Here is a 25044-nt window from a genome sequence, read left to right as displayed (position 1 = left end):
TGTTTCAACTTGGTCATGTCTTGTTTTAACTATTCAGTATTTTATTTCAAAAAAACCTATTTGTTTCTCTATACCTTCCCTTGGCTATGGCTGATGCATTTGTTCTTTTATTTGCATCTCAGTAAATCAGACTTTGCTAATCTGCATGTGAATATTCATCTAATTTTGCTGCTGGTATCTGCTATGCAACTTTGGCTGAAGCCTGGATTTTCCAATTGGAATCATGACACATCTTGACTTCATCGAGCTGGGGAAGGTCATAAGGGTATTTCTTCATAAAATTGGTATAGAATTGGGACCCGAAAGTGTAGATTAACATATTAAAGTATATGACGTAGAATATATAAAATACAATATCAGCTGATTGACATTACCTCTGAAGCTTAACTTCTCCACTTTCCCTTGTTTTACAGTTTTAGTGCAGACTGATAACCTCATTTTTGTGTTTAATTCTAAGTCAGTTGTGAGGAAAAAGTTTGATAATGACTAAATTCAAGAGATCCAACATCAAAAGAAATTTTCAACATTTGGACAAAATAAAACCAGGTGTGAATAAAATATCATATTGCTATAGTAAGTGTTATTAAAGCCATTAAAGTACATTTGAATCCAGTGTTCTATTCATTTTCAAAGCTGACATTTGTAAATGTATGTAGGCAGGACTCTTGTAAATTTAAAACAGAGCATTAGGACTTGCTCTGGAATCTGTAGCACCGTCATACTGTATTTTGTTGATACATAATGTTTCATAATTTTTTGTCTTTGAGCAGGGGCCATCACATTTTTATAGCCGTTAGTATCCTTGTTGGTTAGCATATGAAGTAAGAACAAAAATGTTAGTGAAAAGAGATGTCTGTAGCATCTTGGCATAGGTATGCAGAGTCTTTGATAGCACACTTTGTTACATATCCTCAGTATCTCTTCTAATGAATGGTCTTAAGTAGTTTTTTGGTAACTTGCTAACTGTTTTTAAGTTAGAGCTGTTGTATTTCCAACTTATCCCTTTGATAAATGTTGCAACAGCATGAATCTTAGACAGCTTTTCTGTAATTTTTAAGGAAAATAGGAGAAGTTGTATTATCATTGCTATCTATGAAATTTATTTCTGAAGCGAATGCCATGCATATTTCTGAAATGAATGCCAAATGTATTTTCTAGAAGTGAGTGCCATTGAAAGCCAAGGCAGGCAATTTATACCGTGCATAATAATGATATTAATTTTTATGGTGTGTATAAGTTACATTTTGATTAGTTTTTTGCATGATTAAAAATTTGCAAAGCCTTTATGGCCCCCAGGAGCCTACCTGTAATAAACAGCTCTCACCTTCCAAACCATAAAACAGGTCTGCAGTACTTGAACATTAGAGCTAATTGCCTTGCTACATCAAAGGGAGCACCACAAGACTGAGAAAAATCACAGAACGGGGGTGGGGAGCAGGGGGCAGTTTCACCTCTAAAGGTTATGTGTTTGTGGCTTGGTGGAGCCCTGTAAAGTTATGGCCTCAGAACTGCTGTTTGCGATTAAGTTGATGGGGAAAGTCTATCCCGCAATCTCTCCCTGCTGCTGACAGAGTCTTTGTTCACATTCAGATTTCTCAAACTGTTGCCAGGGTCAGGCTGAGGTCAGACACCACGATGATGTATAGGAGAACATGTCTGGGAATTTCTCTCACACTTAAAACACATACCAGAAAAACAGGAGAGCACCCTGCAAAAATTGTCTGATGAGACCCAGATGATACTGTAGCTTTTCTTTTAGTACCTTCATAATTTTCTTTCTCTTTGCCTGACACACACACAATGTTTTATTAATGTGTGCCACGATAGCCCTTACAATTTTATGTCCCCTCAAGATAAGGACACTCAGTAGCACTTTGACACTTCATTTTCCAGCCCAGGGGATTGGGCCAGTAAATCTAGTGAAAGAAGCAATGCGTCCATTCCCAAGGATGAGTCGAAAAGGGATTGCCATCGGCTCCGTGAGGCCACGGGGCCTGACACTGGATACGAGCCTCATGTGTGCACGCTCGGCATTAACACAGCCCGAGCCAGGCATGATCACAGGCTCGCAGCATCCCGAACCGCGCTCCCCCGCCACCCTGACAAACACAGCCCTGCTTCCAGCTGCGACAGGGATGCCTACCATGTTTGATTAGCTATCATCACGGGAAGGGGCGGGGGACCACAGCAGGGAGAGCGCTAAAACAGCACGAGAGGGGTTTCCATTCTGATGGAGATTTTTTTTTACGTGCAATTATTTTTAAAAGAGAGGACCATCTTTCTCCCTGTATTGTTCCAAAAAGCGGACACGCATGCTTAGTCATAACCTATTGTACCTCTTCCATGTCAGTGCAAAACACATTGATCCATGGTTCAGATTTTTGGTGGTGGGGTGGTTTTTTTTTTTTTTGGTTGGGCTTTGTTTTGCTTTGGTTTGGTTTGTTTTGGTCTGGTTTGGTTTCCAAAATGGCAGCTGTGTTTTTCTGTTCTGATATCCAAAAGGTTTCACAGAGAGTTCAGAATCGGATAGGTTTGCCACATCGATCTGAGTGTTGTTTGCCTAGGCATACAGTTTCAGTGCATGGCTGGCAAGTAAGGCACTAAGCAGCAATTTTTTTGTGCTCAGCTGCTACATATGACAGAGGATATTTCATCCGGCTGTCAGAATGTTATTAATAAAACATGGGGTGCGAAGAGGGCCACTATTTCCCCTTTCAATCACTATAGCATTTACAATGAAAATTTTATGCAGTGTGTAATTTTCAGTTAATGCTTGACACTTAAAATGTCGGTAGCTGCATTTTGTATGGTTCCTGAAGGGTTAATTGTATCATGTTCCCTGCATAAAAGCTCAGCTTATCAAAGTGAATAGTAGAGTGTATGCAAATGTGTGTCTGTGACCTTTTGCCTTTCCAGGGTTAATTTATATGGTCATTAAAGATTTTATGAAATTGAGCGGCTTGGTGCTTCGAATCCCATTTTACCTTCACCTCCTAATTTATATAATTCCTACCTGAACTGGGAAATATGATTTTTATTTTTTTGTGTGCTGCAATGAAAACAGCATGCTGTGCTGTAGGGAGTTGCAAGTCTGGTTATCTGGCATTACTCAGATTGCTAAAAATTCATTAAAATGTGACATCAGCACAGTGAGAGACAAATGATCACAGGATGAAAAGGAACAGTGGGCCTTTCACGGATTAGTGCTACACAGCCCCAGCATAGAACCTAACTGCATAAACAGATTAATCCACCAGTAGCAGCATAGCTAAGATTTACCGAATAATTAAATGGGCTTGAGTTACTGTGAAGATTTCCATGTAATCTAGCTGGTGTGAACACGTAAGTGAGGTGTGGGTAATGCTGCTTCCTCAGAAGCCATATACCAAGTTGCATCATTTATCCTGAATGGCTCCCCCTGGAGACAAAATTTGAGACTTCTCCCGCAAAGCCAGAGGTTTATATTTAATACAGTACCTAATACCTAATACTTACTTACTGCAATTAGCGGGATACTGCTGCACTAATAGGATTTATATTGCAATTTCCAATCCAAACCCCCCTCCCCCCCCCCTTTTTTTCTCTTTTTTCTTTTTCTTCTTTTTTTGTTTTTGGCTCCAAGATGCATTTTTACACATGCTTGCTTTTGTTCCAGCCTGTGTGGTGTGTGTGCGAATGCGCGTGCGTGTGTTTTAACGCAAACCATTTAAAGCCAAAGAATATGAAATGACAGGCTTTAAATCTGTTACACTGATGGAAAACAGGTACTCTGATAAAGACACGGTCGGAAATTCTGGGTAGATTTTGAAATATTGCAAATTATTTGTAATTAATGTCCAACCACTTTCAAGTGCTGTTCTTTCCATTTTGTTTCCCCCACCCCTCCTTCTCTCTGTTTTGACACCCTCTGTTAGTGCTGTTCTTATTACAGGACATATTTTTTAACTGCTGTTAAGTGGTCACTGAGTTTCTTTTCTAAGATCATTTCTGTGCTTATCCACAGAAGAACAAGGTGAAGATACAGAAGGGTCTGCTAAAAGTACATCAGTGGCTGTGGCTGATGATAAAGACTCAAGTGAGAGAGACAATAGTGAAGGCAAAAAATCTAGTAAAGACTCTGGTAAGATGCTAGAATTTTGTTTTCCCCCTTTTTTTAAGTTATGAAATGCTCTTTCATTTTAAACTGTCTGGACATTTCCACTACTATTCATTGCATGTGCATTTTGCATGTGATTTCTATCAGTAGCCTCCCATTGACCTATTTTTAATCATAACCATCTGACAGGATAGATGCGGATAAGTTGAAGAATATTACAGGACGACCAGTGAGATTATTTTTTAATCAAATCAGTTTGTGTGCTTGTAATTTTTTAAGCGCCTTTCATTAATCTTAGCTGTACTTGTGATTCCTCTGATGGCATATTAATTTTTCATAAGTATAGGATTAGGTACCACTTGAATTTTTTCTTCAATCAGGTTTTGCCCCCTTTTAACCTGAAGAATGTGGGTTTTTTTGTTATTATTATTTTTTGCTCTTGCTCTCTGATCAGTCACTCCCAAGAATCTGGCCTCTTCCTGGGCATTTATTTGAGGCATTTTGAAAAAAATACACAAAATCCAGTGAAAAAGTTTGCAGATGATTCAGCCTAAGAAAGAGGAAATATCATTGAAAACGGATTATGGGTTGGGTAATTTTGATCTCCTGGAATAGACAAAGCCCAGTAATGAAAGCTACTGTCTTTGAAAACAAAACCCCTATGTCATGACATTTACTTGTGCACAAACAAACCCAGGGCCAGCATCTGGTGTAGATACCCAAGGCTTTTTCTGTGTTTGATTTGGCAAATATGTGACTTCACCATGCTTTTTATGTATGAGATGGAAATCTATGGTCACAATGAATATTACATTGGCTACTTTTGCCGCACGCTATACCTAGTTACATTATGTTGGATTCACTGAAGCAGAAGAAGTGCTGAAACAGGTTGAAGCCTATTAGTTTCAGGTAGTCATATATCTTTTCCTTGTATGCCAATGACAGCAGCATACAAAGGAGATTGTATTGTCCGTAAAGACATATACTTGTGGGGAAAATATCATTTTACGTATGAGCTTCTTTACACCCAAATTCTCCTTCACTGTAATTTGCTTTTTCCATATTAAACATTTTTTGGATTTATTTCCAAAAAAATATTATAGATGACCCCTTCTATGCTGAATCAATTCAGAAGAGTGACTTAAAGATTAAAGCTTCCTTTAAGCTTCCTTGTTGACATGCTAAGGTCAGTACCCATCACAGTTTAGAACCTCAGCTGCTCTTCAGTCGCTTTATTTTTTGAGATCAAGAGACTGAAGAAAGGCCGATGATGACAAGTATGATGTTGAGCAAGAAACTGTGTTGTGGTTTAAAATACCTATCCCCCCTTGGATGGGTCTCTGCCTTGGTAAAAACTGTCTGCAGTGCAGTAAAGCCGTGCTCCCAGGCTGACATAGGTCCTCCTGTACAGTCTCACCAGGAGCTGTCTGGGACACTCACCAGGAGAGGGGTGACAGCCACCTGCACTTCCTACCCTACAGTCTGCCTAGGGGACACTGTGAGCTGCTTCAGGGAGTTTATTAGCCCCCTCTTTTTTTAAGGCAGGTCCATTTATAGTTGGTCAAGAAAGAATACACTATTAAAGTTCCAGGGGAAAAAAAAAAAAAAAGAAAAAAGATGGAATTTAGGAAAAAATACTGAAGGGGAATTCTCAAAATTCCATCAGGATTAGCCGCTCATAAGGGCCAAGTTTAATTAGGACAAACCTATATCCAGATGCCTACTGGGTGCACTACGAAAAAACAGCGTAATTGTTCTACATTCCCGTGCCAGCAATTACACAAATAACTTTGTAGTAAGATTCATATAAAAACAAGGGCTGAAATACATGATTGCCTTTGTGCTTTGCAGAAAATAGTTTGTACTGTAAAATCCTAAATCTTTTATAAACTTGTGTTTTCCTAATCTAAATTAATTCTGCATATGTAACATTCAGACCATCATCTTAATTTTCACTCAGCTGACAAGTATTTCTAATGACTGCATAACTGCTTATGTATAATTGAATGTTAATTTTGGCTTTCTCATGAATTGAGTGTTGCAAGTCTTGCCAAAGAAATCTCGGGAAAACCAATAAATTAATCGCAATACTAACAAGTTAGACAGGAAAGCGGTGTGACCCCTCTTTAGCATAGAATCTATTAGACGAGAAAGGATTAACATGTATTTAGTAACAGTATGTTTGTGTAAGCTGTTGTGCTGTATTGCTTACCTTATCTCAAGGAGTAGAGCTTTCAAAATGAGACTTGGCAATATGCAAGTTATATTTGTTGAATATTCATTCAGAATAGAAAAGCCTGCTAATGCCTCATTTATATTGTCATTTAAATCTAGTGCCACTTTAGATTAATTATAATCCAAATTACAGCTCTATGCAGTGCAAGAATTAATGTGGAATTTATCCAGATTAATACATTTGCATTGAAAATGTAATATGTCTCTGCCATGGCTAAGGGGAGCACTTTTTAATAAGGTAGTAAACATGAGGAAGGATGGAAATTAACCTTCATTATTGCAATGAAAATTATCCTTTCATTCTACTCTAATTAGAAAGAATACTCTACCAGTAATTATAATTTTAGAATTATTTTGAGGTTGAATAACATCATCTGATGTGTCAGAAGTCTTAAATTATTCAGTCTTTATCAAATACACAGATTCATAAATAAGAAATATTATTTCGATTATGGCTTTTCCAGTTGTTTGGTTTGTTTGTTTGTTTTTTTTTTTTCACTAGTATACTTACTTTTATTATTAACCTTCTCCTTCTTGTTAGTTACACAAACATTTTTATTTTTAATTTAGGGTTTCAAAAATGTTACGAAGATGTTGACATCCGAATTGGAGTGAATTATGTCATTTTTATATTAGCAATTTTGTACAAGTTAATTCTGTAACTGACAGGCAATCATTGACTAGTCTATTTCATGGCACTTATTTATAATTAAACTTAGTTTCTGAGCTAAATGTATTGAAATTCCATTATTCATCTAAAATAATGGTGCATATTTTATATTAAAAATGAATTACAGTTGTGTTTCACAATTAGGAAAAAAACAACAGATAATGTGTCTCAAGAATAAAGAATGCATATTTAAAACATGAATAACAACTGGATTTAGTCTTTTCCTACAACTGTCTGGTAAGAATAGCATGCCAGTGGAACATCTAACTATGAAAACAGTGCCACACCGCATGCTTGGGACCATAATATTTTCTCTCCTCTCTCCCTCCTCCTTCAATATCCTTCCTATAAGACCATAACTTTGCTCAGCCTCCCTACAGGAAGTTCCTTAAAACAGTGAGTTCAACACAGAAAGCAGAAAATTGATACAGCAAGACGAGGAGCTGAGCTGTAATAGCTGCATAAGGAGCTGATGTCCTTTGTTTTTGGCACATATCTTCTGGCTTGGGGGATTTGGTCTTCGCCACGTGCAGGGGAAAAGTGGTGTCCTCATGCCAAAGGGAAGATCAACCCCTTTTTTTTTTTTTATTTTTTTGCAGAACTCACCATAAGTCACAGACTCAGTTACTTTTCTATAGGCCAGATGTAACTTTAGTCATTTAAGAAGTAACTGCTTGGGGTTGAATGAATCCAGAGCAAAAACAACAACAAAAACAACAAAGCCTCCGTAAATTTCAACAGATTATATAAATATCATAGTAAACATAGTAAAAGCTGTGCTTTGTTATGCATTTATTGACCCCAGCACAGTGTTTTATAACTCTATGGTTTTATTATATTAACTGCAAAAGAAAATTTAACCAAAAAACCCCCTTGTTTTTATAGAAACAAGAACTATGTGTTTCATGATTATTATAGGCCCTTTGAAGTAATTAAGTTATTCCATCCTGTGGTGGAAGATGATGTGTAATATTAACCTTGTGTGTGCCCAGGAGCACAGAATGCACTCCAAGCCAAATTTCACTAGCAGTTAAATACCACTGCCAAAACGCAGTTAAATGCGTTTTCACAAGTGAATTTTGGAGCAGAATTGGATACTAATTTCTGTAACAACATGTTGAGAACAATCTAGCATGATGAAGGGAAGAGAAGGTAGAATTGTTTTACCTTGTTTTTTTAAATTCAACTTCCTGTATAACGGTGTCTGTTTACACCAGCTGAGATTCTGTCCCATTTGTCTTTAAAAAGGGACATTTTAGAAGTGACATATCATAAAGGTAAGAAACAGTAGTCAACTGTTAGATGGTTTTGACAGCTGGAAATGAAGAGAGGTTAATAATTTGAACCTATCCTTCTAAAAGCTGAGAAGCATCCTTTCTCTATTAATATAGAATGTCACTTTTTTACTTCCCATAATTCTCACAGTTAAGACATTTAAATAATAATGGTGTATTGCCAGGTAAATACAGATAAGACAGGGAGTACTGTATTATCATAAACCAAAGTGAGTAATAAAATGGTGCCTTATGTGACTACATCATGTAGGTTTTTCCTTTAAGCATCGCTAGTCCTTGAGGTCATCAGCACAGCACTGACTGAGCAGTCTGAGTGAGGCCTCCAGGATCAGTTCCTGAGAGCATAAAAATTCAGTGGGGCTCCACAAAGCAGCTTGTTCAGACATTACACCAACGTTGACAAATTGGTCATTAAAAGTAGGGAAATATGTCAGGAATAAACTTTAATTTGGGCAAGAACATGCAAAAATTACTGGTCTAAATTACACCAAAAGAAATAATTAGCAACTTAGGAATGAAAAACGGTGTGTAGGGAAATCACCATTAGTGTATAAGTCATAAAATATGTTTATGTTTTTTCTTTAAAAATGCCCTTCAGAAAATGTCCCTGTATGATTCAGTTTTCAATTGTTTATTATTGTACCATGAGGATTTGATATTTACCTTGAAAACTGTTCTCTTATTTTACTTCTCTTTAATGTTTCTCTTGTAGTTTCAAATATTGCACAAAGTCTATATGAAAGTAAGAATAATAAAAGTTCTTGGTTTTGTCTACAGAAAAAGACAGATATTTTCTTTGTTTACTTTGTTGCCAAAACATCCATGACCTTATTTTTAAATAATCCTAGGTTATTGTGCAATGAGGTGCAATTTGTTCATTTATATGAACCTTATGTGGATTGAAAAAAATCAAGATAAATCTTCATGCACAGCATACAATCAGATTACCCCTGGACTATATATTTACGTTGGGTCTGATAGCAATCAATGGTTTAGCTTCATTGCATTTCAAGATGTATTTGCACCCAGTGTCCAGTGATAGTGTCCTCACCCTGGAAATAATTTAGTTGCAAATTGACTGGAAGATGGTGAAAATTGAAAGTTAAAATTAGAAATACTCATAATAAACAGCAGAAAAAAGGTCAGATGATGCCGCACTATGATGAGATTGGAATGGTTGGTAAATGAGGTTTTGTGTTTGTCGTGAGATGTATGTGACATGCCTACCCAATGCTCTTGTAATATCCAGCCTAGCAGAAGAGATTATCTGGCAAATTGACGCTGGAAAGAATTTTCTGATGGACTGGGAAATTAGAATTGCACTCTTTTCTTTGATGTGTGCAAGACTGGGCCGCATTACACAGCTAGTTCAGGCATAATATTAAATATAGTATTTAATACTTAATAGTAGAGCTATCTATAGAAAACAATTATATTCTGGTTTTGATCACAAATGCCAGACTATAAAAATTCACAGTGTAAACATCTAAGGCAATCCCAAGTGACTGATCTTTGTATATAATTAATATTAAGTTAGCTCTGAAATCCTATTCTCTACAGTATTTCTTTTAAAGCCTCACTATATTTAGCTTCAGAATTGTAACCAGGCAGGAGTTATCAAAACAGCATAATAATCACATTGCTCAGACAGTTTAGAAAAGAGAGAGGGTAATTAAACAGCAGCAAATTAATTATTTTGGAAAACAAGATTTTTAAGCAAAAGCTGATTTGTTTTAATGTAATACACAAATTCATACTGAGCTAAAGAAAGAACATTATTGATTAATCTTTAAAGGCAACCTAAGGTTATCTAAACAGTAGAGAAGAGTCCGTTTTAAAATGTATTTATAGAGTCTCCATCAAGGATAAAAGTGTATTTTCACCTTTGTGCTTACCAGAGTTGCTTTGTTCAACTATATTTTTTCTCAGAACTTACTTAGAGGAAAAAAAAAAAAGAAGAAGACCCTCAAAGACAATACAGACCTTTGGAAACACAGCCTCTTTGAAAAACATGATATTTTAAATTTTAAAATATGTTCTTAAAAATTATGTTTTCGGAACAGGAATAGTCACACCAGAGAAGGAACCAAAAGTGAACACTGTGGTAGGGGCACAACAGCTTCTTCTGGCAAAAGAAGAGGATGGTGCAGCTAAAAATCAAAGCCTCCAGAAGACAATAAATTTTGTCATGAGCAGGTAAAAGAAAATGTAATGATTTAATTGCATTCTAGAACTCTTTCAAATAACTAAAGAATGAAACAAAGATGATATGCTGTTAAAATAGCAATATCAGCAAGTTATAAAAAGCACACTGACTAATAGCCTGCATCTTAATTTGATTTTTTTCAGTTCTATCAATGTCCTTATTGTAACTACAATAGTAGGGACCCAAATCGTATCCAGATGCATGTCCTGTCACAGCATTCAATGCAACCTGTTATCTGCTGCCCCCTCTGCCAGGATGTCCTCAGCAACAAAATGCATCTCCAGCTTCATTTGACCCATTTGCACAGTGTGTCCCCTGACTGTGTGGAGAAACTGCTCATGACAGTAAGTGTTCCAAATGCTGATGCACCTGCTACAGAAATGTACTTGGGCCTCTGAGCAATGTATTTGTTGTGACATAGTATTCAGGGAGCTTGAGGAGGGGTGTGGGTCAGGACTCTTAGGTTCTGTTGCCAGCTCATCCAGTGATGGATGTCCCTTGGGAAAATGACTGAAGGCAGATTTCAAAGATGCTGAAAACCTGCAGTTCCTCATTGACGTTAACCTTGGAAAAATCAAGCCCATCCATGTCTCTAAGTGCACACCTGTAAATTGGGTTTAATAATATCCAGGTCTCAGAGGTATTGTGTTTGTAAAATAATAGGAATTCCCTGTAGAATGTAGTTCCTGAATGTTGAAGGATTCCTGTGTATAGCTGGGCTGTACTTACATTATATTACATGAAATTCACTGTAAAATATCAATAGCGATGCTAATTGGAGGACAGAGTTATCTTATTGTACAAAATGTGCTGCTTCTTACTTTTGCATGAAAGACCCTTTCATTTTTTTGTGAATCAAATGTTAGTATGAAACAGAAAGGCAAGTTCAAGAACAGGGAGCAATCAAGTTAGGTCAGTTCTTTAGGAAATGGAATATCTGATTTCAAGTACCTACCCTGGATCAGGCAGGGACTTGAACTGGCTTCCCCATGATTGGGATGAATGCTATAACCATCAAACTCTATTTGGAGGATGAACCCTATTCCAACTTCACCAGGAAAATCCCATTTTTCCCTGCAAACTTGTACAAACCATGTCAAAATAATAAATTTTGTGAAAAATAATGACTCAGCACCATTCAAAACAATGTCAGTAAAGACACAATCAGGTCTAGAATGTATTTATTATTACAACATAGATTCAGTTAGAAAACAGACCTCCTAAGATACCCTGGTTGTCTTGCATTTTTGGAAGGAAATGTACTTGGAAATCCTAGGGATCCACCTCCTTAAAGATTTATTTCTGCATCCATAAATGATTCCTTCATTTATATGGTTGCAGTTGTAGGCCTACGAGCTCATTCATAAGTAAAGTGGCAAAAAAAAAAGAAATAATTGAAAGAACTTTTGACTGAAGTTCTAGTGTTCCTTGTGCCTAGTGCTGATGAGCAGAGACAGAATTGGGGATTTTTATTTCCTGTTCCTTGGTTTTCTACTAACTATAGGTCTGCCAGACCATATAATGTTGGCCCATCACAAGGAACATGCAGTAGAAATTTAACTCTCCTCTCCCCTCTTCTCCTCGCTTCTCCTCGCTTCTCCTCTCCTGTTGCAGGGGAGTTGTCTCACTGTTTCTGAGAGGTAAAAAAAGAAATTTTTTTGACAGAGAAAGAGATTGCAAAACACAATCTGCATCATCTACAATGTCCTAGTTACTAACACTAATACGGTCTGTCCATATATAAATTCTCTGATGACAAAATAAATACCATTTATAGCAAATTTTTCTTCTCTGAAACATTTACAGTTATCTACATATTTTTTTTAGAAGTCCTTCCCTCCCAAATAAACTCAAAGTCAGTAGTCCTCTGAGAGGATGCTAATAATGCCATGTTTATATTACAAATGTATTAGGCCCAGAGCTTTTTAAAATATATCTAAAATATTTTTTCCAATAAGCAATTGATATGCATGCATACATACATACACATATTTATATAATTCTTATGTATCCTAATAAAGGTTTAAAATAATTTTTAAACTGTTAAAGAGGAACAAAAGGTGTTTCTACTCATACCTAGTAATGTATGTAGCTTCCATTATTACAGTAATTTACTACTCAAAAATCACTCCTATGGATGTTACTGTTACCTCTGTATGAATCAAGGAAGTATTATCCTTACATTAGGGATGAGGAGCTGCAACACAGTATGAACAGATTTATCCAAGGTCATTTAAACAGAATCTGGCAATGCAGGAGTTTGAACCCAGTCCTGCTAAGTCTTAGTATGAATGCCTAGACAATGCTTTATTTCAGATATAAGTATGTTTTAAAGATCAGAGCAAAAGGAAAACATGAAGTGTTGAACAAATATTCATGTTCACTTAACTAGACTGAGTATTAGCAGACACCTATAAGAGTACATCCTTTGAAGGTTTCTGTCTACAATTTGAAAACAAAACACATCAAATAAAGCAGTTTGAAGAAGATATATAAGCAGTTGAAGAAAATACAGAGAAAAATATTTTAAATGGAAAAAAGTTTCTATTTCTATATGAAAATAAACTTATAATTTCCTTTCAAAGATGGAGGCAAGTTCAGCATTTGTTTAAAAAACAATACAGGTGAAGCAAAGTGGGAATGCCCTCAGTCAAAAACTGACTGTTGACCTTATCTTCAACATGATCTCCATCTTTGGAGGATGTCTGAGGAGAATTGCCCTGGTAAATCCTACCAACCTGACATAGCCAGCAAAACCTGATTTGTGGTAATACTGAGACCGATGGCATATTGAGTGTATGTAGTTCTATAACATCACCTTATTGTGGATGATTTTGAGTTGATTCTCCACCATGGCACACCCAATGATCTGGAATAGGGGTCTGTCAGAAACCATTATCAAGGTCTGAATCAAAATCTTGGTTTAGTACTGTCAATCTTTGATCCAGATATGGTGGATCTTTTGAATTATAATTTCATACTGTTGTATAGTATTTAATAGTGTGGCTTTTCGTGTAATAATACTATGGTTTTGGTTTTCAAAGGTTCCTGTACCAGATGTCATGATGCCTAATAGTATGCTATTGCCAGCAGCTGCTTCAGAGAAATCTGAACGTGACACACCTGCAACCATTACAACTGAGGGATCTGGGAAATATCCAGGTATGCAAGAAAAAGCCCAGACATGTAAAGCTAGGTATGGGCAATTTAGAAATAAACCATTTATTTCTTTCTTAGAAAAGTGAATCCTTTATGGCTTGCATATAGCCACAGAGATAAAAAGAGAAAAATAACAAGAGTCCTGAATTTGGCTGACTGCATCCATGCAGAGCTACTAGGAAGTACGTGTATGCCAGACAGTTTACTTTTGGTAGAGGTAAAATTAAACAGTAGTGCCCAGTCATGTTGAAGGTAAGACCCTCTTTGTTTAACCATCAAATAAGACCCACTCCTAAAAGACAGTGGCACTTTCACCCACATTGATGGGAAATGTTAGGCTAGTGATTCTGCCTGTGTTTCCAATAGTAGGTTTCTTATTCAGGACACACTGTATTCTGTGCTGGGAAGCTGCTTTGCTACCTCTCACAGCATGCTCCTCCCTCTCTCCTAAGACCACTTTCCTCCTTCTTTATAATCACCTGAACTACATATTGTTCCCATTTCTGTTCCCTCCCTCTTTCCGTCTGTTTATTTCCTTTTTTGTTTTGTGCTCCCATTGTACCAATAAACTCCTACCTCATGACAGAGAAGCCCTACGCAACTTCTGGGCCAACTGTTTGCTGCCACTCGGATCATCGTGTTTGGGTTTTATTACTTCTTTAAACCTCCTGTTGGCCCTGTCTGCTTTATTCTCTGGGGCAAGGATGAGTTGTTATATTTTGCTAGGCCAACACATGGCATACCAGCTGCCTTTCTTGATTTCTGATGAAAAAAAAAAAAAATACTATGTCCTATTCTCTTCTACTTGTGTAAAAGAGGCTTCACTTTCTTTAACTAGGTGAAAGTCCTGTGGATGAGAAAAGTACTCCTGGGATTGATGAATCAAAAACTGGAATGGAAATTAAGACTGAGGAACAGAAGCCACCTAAAGAATCTACTGAAACAACAGATTGGAATAAGAGCAGCAGTAAAGATATAAAGACCACCGACTCAATGACAGATCAGCTGAATGAACAGCAGAAGAAGCAACAGCTCTCTGTTTCAGACCGCCATGTCTATAAGTACCGTTGTAACCATTGTAGCTTGGCTTTTAAGACTATGCAGAAGCTTCAGATACATTCCCAGTACCATGCTATTCGGGCAGCTACAATGTGTAGCCTTTGCCAACGTAGCTTCCGTACATTCCAGGCTTTAAAAAAACACTTGGAAGCAGGCCACCCTGAACTCAATGAAGCTGAACTTCAGCAGCTGTGTGCATCTTTACCTGTCAATGGTGAACTCTGGGCAGAAAGTGAAAGTATGGCACAAGATGATCATGCACTAGAACAGGAAATAGAGAGAGATTATGAGATGGACCAGGAAGGTAAAGCAAGTCCTGTAGGAAGCGATAGTAGCTCTATTCCTGATGATATGGGCTCAGAACCAAAGCGGACCTTACCTTTTAGAAAAGGGCCAAATTTTACTATGGAAAAATTTCTAGATCCATCTCGCCCATATAAGTGTACAGTGTGTAAAGAGTCTTTCACCCAAAAGAACATTCTCTTGGTCCACTATAACTCAGTGTCCCATCTACATAAGCTCAAAAAAGTTTTGCAGGAAGCATCAAGTCCTGTCCCTCAAGAAACCAACAGCAGCACTGACAACAAACCCTACAAATGCAGCATTTGTAATGTTGCATATAGCCAAAGTTCTACATTGGAAATCCATATGAGATCTGTGCTTCATCAAACAAAGGCAAGGGCTGCAAAATTAGAACCAAGTGGTAATATAAGTAGCGGAAATAGTGTAGCAGGGAATGTTAATAGCCCCAGCCAAGGAATGCTAGAATCTATGAGCTTACCAGCAGTTAACAGCAAAGAAACACATTTAGATGCCAAAGAATTAAATAAAAAGCAAGCTTCTGAATTAATTTCTGCTCAGCCTACACATCACCCACCCCAGTCACCAGCACAACTTCAAATGCAACTACAGCATGAACTGCAACAGCAAGCTGCATTCTTTCAACCCCAGTTTCTAAACCCAGCTTTTTTGCCTCACTTTCCAATGACACCAGAAGCACTGCTGCAATTTCAACAGCCTCAGTTCCTTTTCCCATTCTATATACCTGGGACAGAATTTAGCTTAAGCCCAGATCTGGGTTTGCCTGGTTCTGCCACTTTTGGTATGCCTGGAATGGCTGGTATGACAGGATCACTGCTAGAAGATTTGAAGCAGCAGATACAAACTCAGCACCATGTTGGCCAAACCCAGCTACAGATACTGCAGCAACAAGCACAACAGTATCAATCCACTCAACCCCAACTTCAGTCCCAAAAACAGCAGCCCCAAAGTAGCAAGCTGATGAAAGCAGAGCAAAATACTTTAGTAAGTACAGACTGCCAGCTGATAAAGGATATGCCATCATATAAGGAGTCAGAAGAGATTTCTGAGAAACAAGAGAAGCCAAAGCAAGAATTTACTAATGAGAATGAAGGACTAAAAGAAAACAAAGATATGAAGAAGCCAAAATCCTCAGAACCAGCCATCCCACCACCCAGAATAGCTTCTGGAGCAAGGGGGAATGCAGCTAAGGCTTTATTGGAGAACTTTGGGTTTGAGTTAGTTATCCAATACAATGAGAACAGACAAAAAGTGCAGAAAAAAAGCAAGACTGGTGAAGGTGAAACCACAGACAAACTGGAATGTGGAACCTGCAGTAAGCTGTTTTCCAACATTCTTATTCTGAAGAGTCATCAAGAACATGTGCATGGACAGTTTTTTCCATATGGAGCATTAGAAAAGTTTGCCCGACAGTATAGGGAGGCATATGACAAGCTTTATCCAATTTCTCCATCTTCTCCAGAAACACCACCACCTCCACCACCACCTCCTCCACCACCACCACCTCCTCCTCCTCCAACTCCTTCTCAGCCTTCTTCAGCTGGGGCTGGAAAAATTCAAAATACGACTCCCACTCCTTTGCAAGCTCCACCACCCACACCGCCACCGCCGCCTCCTCCACCACCGCCACCTCCTCCTCCACCACCGCCACCATCAGCCCCACCTCAAGTTCAGCTTCCCGTTTCACTTGATCTCCCACTTTTCCCTCCAATTATGATGCAGCCAGTACAGCATCCTGCACTGCCTCCTCAACTTGCCCTCCAGTTGCCACCAATGGATACTTTATCTGCAGATCTTACGCAGCTTTGTCAGCAGCAGCTGGGATTAGATCCAAATTTCCTGAGGCATTCTCAGTTCAAGCGTCCACGTACAAGAATCACAGATGACCAGTTAAAAATCTTGCGGGCTTATTTTGATATTAACAATTCTCCAAGTGAAGAGCAGATCCAAGAGATGGCTGAGAAATCTGGTCTTTCACAGAAAGTTATCAAGCACTGGTTTCGTAATACGCTGTTTAAAGAACGACAGAGAAATAAAGATTCTCCATATAACTTCAGCAACCCTCCTATAACAGTATTGGAAGACATCAGAATAGATCCTCAACCTTCAGCTGTAGAACCTTACAAATCTGATGCATCATTCAGCAAGAGATCATCTAGGACTAGGTTTACTGACTACCAGCTTCGTGTCCTCCAAGACTTCTTTGACACAAATGCTTATCCAAAGGATGATGAAATTGAACAACTTTCAACTGTACTTAACCTACCTACTCGAGTTATTGTCGTATGGTTCCAAAATGCACGACAAAAAGCTCGCAAAAGTTACGAAAATCAAGCTGAAACTAAAGACAATGAGAAAAGGGAATTGACAAATGAGCGTTACATTCGAACTAGTAACATGCAATATCAGTGCAAAAAGTGCAGTGTGGTTTTTCCCAGGATCTTTGATTTGATTACACACCAAAAAAAGCAGTGTTACAAAGACGAAGATGATGATGCTCAAGATGAAAGCCAAACTGAAGATTCTATGGATGCCTCCGATCAAACAGTGTATAAGAATTGCACAGTTTCTGGCCAGAATGACTCATCAAAAAGCTTGGCAGTCACAACAGCAAGCTCTGGCTCTGGTTCTAGTACTCCTTTGATTCCATCACCAAAACCAGAACCTGAGAAGGCTTCTCCCAAACCAGAGTCCACAGAAAAAACAAAACAAAATGAAAACATCTCTAAGCAAACTGATACAACTTCCCAAAGTGCCAAACCAGTACAGTCTACTCCAGTAACCTCTTCTGACCCTCAGCCCCCAGCTTCTCAACCACAGCAACAAAAACAATCACAGATAGTAGGAAGACCTCCTTCTGCATCACAAACCACACCTGTTCCTTCCAGTCCTTTACCAATTTCAATGACTTCTCTACAGAACAGTCTACCTCCTCAGTTATTACAGTACCAATGCGACCAGTGTACAGTTGCCTTTCCAACTCTAGAACTTTGGCAAGAGCACCAGCACATGCATTTCCTAGCAGCCCAAAATCAATTTCTTCACTCACAGTTTTTAGAAAGACCAATGGATATGCCCTATATGATATTTGACCCCAATAATCCTTTGATGACTGGACAGTTACTTAATAGTTCTCTTGCTCAGATGCCACCACAAACTGGCTCATCACATACGGCACACTCTGCTACAGTTTCTAGCTCCCTGAAACGAAAACTAGATGATAAAGAAGACAATAACTGTAGTGAGAAAGAGGGAGGAAACAGTGGAGAAGATCAACATCGTGATAAGCGTTTAAGAACTACAATTACTCCAGAGCAGCTGGAAATACTTTATGAAAAGTACCTACTAGATTCCAATCCCACCAGAAAGATGCTAGATCACATTGCACGTGAAGTGGGACTGAAAAAGAGAGTAGTACAAGTCTGGTTTCAGAACACAAGAGCCCGAGAAAGAAAGGGACAATTCCGTGCAGTTGGTCCAGCCCAGTCCCATAAAAGATGTCCTTTTTGTCGAGCTCTGTTTAAAGCAAAATCAGCTTTAGAAAGTCACATTCGCTCTCGACATTGGAATGAAGGGAAACAGGCTGGTTATAGTTTACCTCCAAGTCCTTTGATATCAACCGAAGATGGAGGAGACAGTCCACAGAAGTACATATTTTTTGATTATCCATCACTGTCATTAGCAAAAACTGAATTATCAAGTGAAAATGAATTAGCCTCCACTGTATCAACCCCTGTTAGCAAAACTGCAGAAATGTCACCGAAGAACCTCTTAAGTCCTTCTTCTTTTAAAGCAGAGTCTAGTGAGGATATAGAAAACTTGAATGCCCCTCCTGCTGACTCTGGATATGATCAAAACAAGACTGACTTTGATGAGACTTCATCAATTAATACAGCAATTAGTGATGCCACAACAGGGGATGAGGGGAACAACGAAATGGAAAGCACAACTGGCAGTTCAGGGGATGCAAAACCTGCATCACCTCCCAAAGAACCAAAACCACTTGTGAATGATGCGCTATCAAAAGCTTCAACTACACCTACAAATGAGAATACTGATGATAAATTTCTCTTTTCCCTAACAAGCCCCTCAATACATTTCAGTGAAAAAGATGGTGATCATGACCAAAGTTTCTACATTACTGATGACCCTGATGATAATGCCGACCGCAGTGAAACTTCAAGCATAGCTGATCCAAGTTCACCTAACCCATTTGGAGCTAGCAATCCCTTTAAATCCAAAAACAGTGATCGGCCAGGACACAAACGTTTCCGGACACAAATGAGTAACCTTCAACTTAAAGTTCTCAAGGCTTGCTTTAGTGACTACCGGACTCCAACAATGCAGGAATGTGAAATGCTAGGGAATGAGATTGGCCTGCCCAAACGTGTGGTCCAGGTCTGGTTTCAGAATGCCCGGGCTAAAGAAAAGAAATTCAAAATTAACATAGGGAAGCCATTCATGATAAATCAGACTGGACCTGATGGGACAAAGCCAGAATGTTCTCTATGTGGCGTGAAATATTCTGCGCGTTTGTCTATAAGAGATCATATATTTTCCAAACAACATATTACAAAAGTGAGAGAAACTGTGGGAAGTCAGCTAGATCGGGAGAAAGATTATTTAGCTCCTACAACAGTTAGACAGCTGATGGCACAGCAAGAATTAGATCGCATAAAGAAGGCTACTGATGTGCTAGGATTAACAGTACAGCAGCCAGGCATGATGGACAGCAGTTCTCTTCATGGTATCAGTTTGCCAGCAGCTTATCCAGGACTCCCTGGCCTTCCTCCTGTTCTTCTGCCTGGAATGAATGGTCCATCCTCCTTACCTGGATTTCCACAAAGTTCAAACAGTAAGTCTATAAGAGGATGATTTTTTGATTTTATTAATTTGGTCATCTTGCACAGTCACCATCCCCCTTCTAAAACACTGCATATTATGCATTCGTATCATGCTTGTGAGACTGGTTTGGGTAGCTAAAAAGTACTGCTATGAGTTGTACTCAGTACAGTTCTCGATTGTTGCTGTAGCCTGGATGATATCTCTGATTTCACCAAAAGAAAAAAAAAAAAAAAAATTGAAATATAATTGACAGAAATGTTTTTAGTCCATTTTAGGCTTCTGTAACAAAAGCAACATAACAATAGCATTGTTATGTTTTTTTGTTTCTTTTGAATTATAATCTTTCAGGCAAAACTTGGGTTAGAATTTTGTATGTAAATTACTTATATGCAAATATTTAAAGTAACATCTGGTGAAGCACAAAATAGTAATATCGGTTATTGGGCATTTGGTCCACCCCTTACACCAATCCAACCTGTTGTTTAAATCAGAGTAAATAATTAAAATAAAATGGTGTCCAAGACCCTCTATTATATTTCTGAATAATTACCTCCTAAGACAAGAAGGTTTTTGTTAAAGGTGATTTGTAATGGCAGTTTCATTGTGATCCAAATTGCAGGAGCTGCTAAATATGTCCTACCCCTAGTTTGTATAGTTATTGCAGACATGTGCCACTTCATTTAGGTTTGCACTTTTAACTGAACACATAGCTCTGGTTTACTGACTGTTTTGACTCTGATTTGACTCTTTTTTCACAGTGGAAAGCACTTCCTCTTGCAATAAGTTGCTCTGGTGTTAGAGAATCAGGTTTTCTGAAGAATTATTTGTTTAGTCCTCAAAGAATGAACCTAATTTACTTTCTTGTATTAGGCTCCAATTTTGCAGTCAGAGTTCATTGTGAGTGCGGCCTTGCAAGATTGAAGCTCTCCCATTCGTCATCTAACTTTGCACATTCATATCAAATTTGTGCACAGCAGAGTTAGGGAGTTGGTTGAGACCCCTCACCTCATTTTATCCAGTAATTCCACTTGCTGTTGATCTCTAAACTTTGATTTAGAAATCAACTCACTTTGGCAAGGAAGGTAGGGGCTTAATCACCAGTGTTGTTAGACATAGTAAAACTGTAACAATGTCTTCTCTGCTACCCAGCTCAGCTTTGATTGATGATGATCATGTTATTGTTTCCCTAAGTGGTGGTCAAAGCATCTTGTTTTTCTCTTCATTGGATCAGAATGGCTTTCCTTCCACAATGGAGTCTCTGGCTGAGTGCCCTCTGGCTTTTGTCAAACAGTTATTGGCACAGAGAGTGCATATAAAGGAAATATAAATTTGCTGTATTTCCTTCTTAATGGCATACAGTGTCCAGGTCCAAAAATGGCTGGTCATTGTTCATTAGAATTATAGATATGGTTTCTCCATATAGCTTCACTAAATAGCTTTGGTTAGATTGACCTTCAGGTAAAATGGGCTCAAGAAAACTCAGGCTTTGTCTATACTGCTAAATGAACTTTGCTTGAGAAGATACTACATTCTTTTATTCTCAAAACCAGGAAGACTGAGGGAAGTGGTCCCTCCAGTCACCACTACAAAGTGAGTCTTAGGAATGGTTGTGGTACCATGATAGCATCTCAACTGTGCTCAGGGGTTGTTTAGGAGACTGATCATTGGCCCAGGCCAAAACAGTGCCAGTGACTATTCTTACCCTTTAACTTTACAGATGGTTTAGTTTCAGTTTTTTGGAAATGCTCCCTCGTACTGTTTCACTTGTTAGTATCACTGTGGCCTCAGAATCTGTAAATTGTCCTGTTAATATTACAAAAGTTATTATTACATTCCAACTGGTCCGTAAAAAATTCAATTTTCAGATTTTCTAATTTCCACCAAATATCTCTTCCTTGAGATAAATTTAAATAATTAGTACCATAGCATACACAGTGCACTGCCAATTGAGATTAATTTTTACCCCCTTTCATCTTTCATCTTCTTAAGGTTAATTAGCCCATTGTGGGCAAAACCTACTGTGTAAACTATCTAGTAGAATCTCGTTGTTAACTTTTTCTTCTGCCATATGCTAAATAGCCCCTACATCCCCCTTTTGTTGCCTGGCAAATACTTGCATGCATAAATCTCCATTCCCTAATGATACATAATGGAGCAGTCATAGTGAGTGGAAAAAAATAGATTACTTTAATCATTCATCATAGAAAAACTGTAATATACTCAGATGTTCTCCAGTACATGCTCAACACTAATATTTTCTGTACCTAATTAACCCATTTCTATTTTCTTCTCAACCCTGCTTTGACTGATAGTTCACATTCATATCTGATGCTGAGAATTGTTTATGAAGTATCTTTTTGGAAGTAGGCTTCCAAGCAAGCTTTTTTTTGGCTCTGGTTCTTCTAGCACTGTGCATATTCTCAGCCAGCAGGGCAATTGTTCTGCATCATTCTTTGCACGAAGGATTTTTTGAAGCTAACTCCCTGATGACTCACTATCTAATACTTCAAGTCTGCTTCTTGTGAATTCCACTGCAAGTGTGTCATTTATTCTCTTTTGGATCCAATCCCAAAATCACACTTCAGAAGTCTCCCTGGGATCCCTTATATTCAAATATTTACCTGTTTTCACTGATGCTTACAGGGTTGGTAACTGTATTTCCTATGGCAAAGCCCATTATTCCTGTCCTACATGTTTGTTTAAAAGACAACATTGACATTAGTAAGATCCTCACTTTTAAAGAATATGGTTGCTGTTTGCTAAGACAGGGAACTAGTGAAACTATAATAGTAAACACCACATTTAAAATTGTCTCTTGTGTTTCTCTTTACTCATGTTAGACAGAGAAATTAGCCTGACTAGTTTCACTGGTTAATACAAGTTTATGAGGGATTTCACTTTTATGTTCTTGCATCCAGTATTGTTTATGGGTTTCCAAAAAGATACAAAACCCAGATAAATTTTGCAAAACACTATTCCTTTTAAAAGCAATATTTGTTTTTGCAAAAGGTTTGAAATAGAATACTTGAAAATAATGCTAAATCACAAAAGATGGAAATATTCAAGCTACAGTTCACTTTATCTGCTTCATGTATTGCTCAAACTGGACTTTTATTTACAAAGATTATTAGGTTTGTCAAAATAAGACAGCTTCATTTCTGAATTAAAACATCTATTTAAATTCAGTTATTTGGTTCTAAAACAAGTAGTCTTTAATTTCAGAATTATTGTGTGGTTCTAGGATGTGTTGAAGAACCCTCTCACCTGTGGGATACATTTCTCTAGATAATGTAATTATACTATCTTGTAGGCATCAAATGCTGAGCAAGGTCTCAAAATTACTGCTATGTTTGCTCAGCATAATTCCTAATACGGAGTTATTTGATGGAATTCTAATTCATACAGAATTTTAGTTCCAGCTCATCTTTGTTCTTCAAGCCCTTTCTTAGTTTGTAGGTGACTGTAGATAGAAGAGTTCACCTGCTGTTTTCAGATGTTCTTAAAATTCACATTCTCTTTTCTTCTCAGCTTTGTGGTTTTGACTATGATGCCTTGCAGAAAACTAGTGCTTCGTCTCGCTTCTAGCTATTAATACTGTTTCTATGAGCCTTTTAATGTCATCATCATTAGCATAGATTCTTTGCAGCATCACTTAAGCTTGGGCTGCCTTGAAGATTCACAGCAGCTTTTTCCAAGAATGCACACATCACTGGGTAATATGTACTTAGTGGTTTTTGAAATCTTATTGAGAGAGAAATTTGATTCAGAAGTAATTACTTTCCTTATTATTAGTACACTAAATTCTGTTTTCTGTTTGCTTTTGGCCCATTGGTAGCAGTTTCATTTTTACATTTTTAGCCCTCTGATTCCTCCAAGTAAAAGAGAAATGCCTCCTCTTTGACAGTCACTTAAAACAGCAGGATTTGAATGTTTCTTCACGATTAGTGCAGTTTCTATTCTACATCTCTCATGTCTGGAAATGGAGCGTTAGTTTCATCAAATTTTTGTCATTTAGTTTTGGAAACCCTCAGTTCCACATTTAACTTCTGATAAAACAGGTGGATTTAACTATTCTATTGTAGCCTGTCTAGATATTTAACCAAATTTTGTGTATTTCAACTGAATTCCAAAGAATATCTGGAAAACGGAATAGATCTTGGCTGCTCTGGTCATCATCAGTGTGAGTAGACTGAAGACAATGTGGTATGTAAGGGTTGAAGAGGTTAAGAATAGAAAGAAATCAGAAAAATCCTAAGTAGCTGACAAGCTCAAATAGCCATGACAAAACTGGGGCAGCAGTTCACACTAACTGAATCATTCATGCATTTTCCATCTACAGTATTTATCATTTAATATATTTTCTGCAGACTCCACACACAATTGCCTGTTACTTCCTGTTGAAAGTGTAGGGGCAAGCAATAGCATCTTCAATGTCATTGTGCAGTCACTGTGGCAATTACCCACTTTTTAATTATAACTGTTGTGACTTGTGTCGCTGTACTATCGAATCTGTACTCACAATGCATTTTAACTCCTTAGTGTTCCCCTACCATTAAATAGGAGTAATGACACAGTGACAAACATTAAATGGCCTCTTTGTTAAATCTGATAATTATTCCCTTTGAATCCTAATTGCTTTATTCCTAAGTAATGCTAAGCACCTGGATATTGATGATTTAAACATCATTCTTGTTCAGTCCATTAGTGCTTCCTAGTAGCTAATACCCATCTAACCTCCATTACAGTGCCTGCATTTATTGTTCTCTTATCCGTGCTCTAGTAGAGTGTTCCTGACATTGCTTCACTTTTACAGTTCTGTGTGCATCACACACTTCGTATGCTCTTTTCTCCAGCAAACTTACTTGCCTGAAAAAATGACAATGGGTGTAATGTACAGCCTACAGTGAGTTACCTTTTCTATCCAGTGCCATCATTTAATTTTCTGACCAACTATACATCTCACAGAAGTTGCTTTTTAATAGACTGTTACCAGCCACTGCACTATGTCTGGTACTTGAAACACAGAAAAGATTTCTTCCATTAAGTTATGAGGCATACTTCTTGTGTGTATGCACCCTCCAGACAGAACCAGTCCATCCTTAGGTTGCTTTCTCTAATGAGGTGGAGGACGTCATGCCTGCATGCTTCAAGTAAACTG

General features: G+C 37.9%; 1 protein-coding gene across 1 annotated transcript in view; it reads left to right on the top strand.

The window, feature by feature from the left end:
• Nucleotides 1-25044, top strand: part of ZFHX4 (zinc finger homeobox 4) — a 151743-nt gene that overhangs the window by 121634 nt on the left and 5065 nt on the right. Inside the window, 6 exon segments of the mRNA XM_033007909.2 lie at nt 4004-4120; nt 10360-10449; nt 10452-10492; nt 10646-10846; nt 13547-13664; nt 14500-19896. Of these exon segments, the coding sequence (XP_032863800.2) occupies nt 4004-4120; nt 10360-10449; nt 10452-10492; nt 10646-10846; nt 13547-13664; nt 14500-19896 (5964 nt within the window).

This window comes from Tyto alba, unplaced genomic scaffold, assembly GCF_018691265.1.
Source record: "Tyto alba isolate M040663 unplaced genomic scaffold, T.alba_DEE_v4.0 Super-Scaffold_9, whole genome shotgun sequence".
Classification (NCBI taxonomy): Eukaryota; Metazoa; Chordata; class Aves; order Strigiformes; family Tytonidae; genus Tyto; species Tyto alba.
Note: the sequence above shows the minus strand (reverse complement) of the source record. Positions and strands in the feature narration are given on the sequence as shown.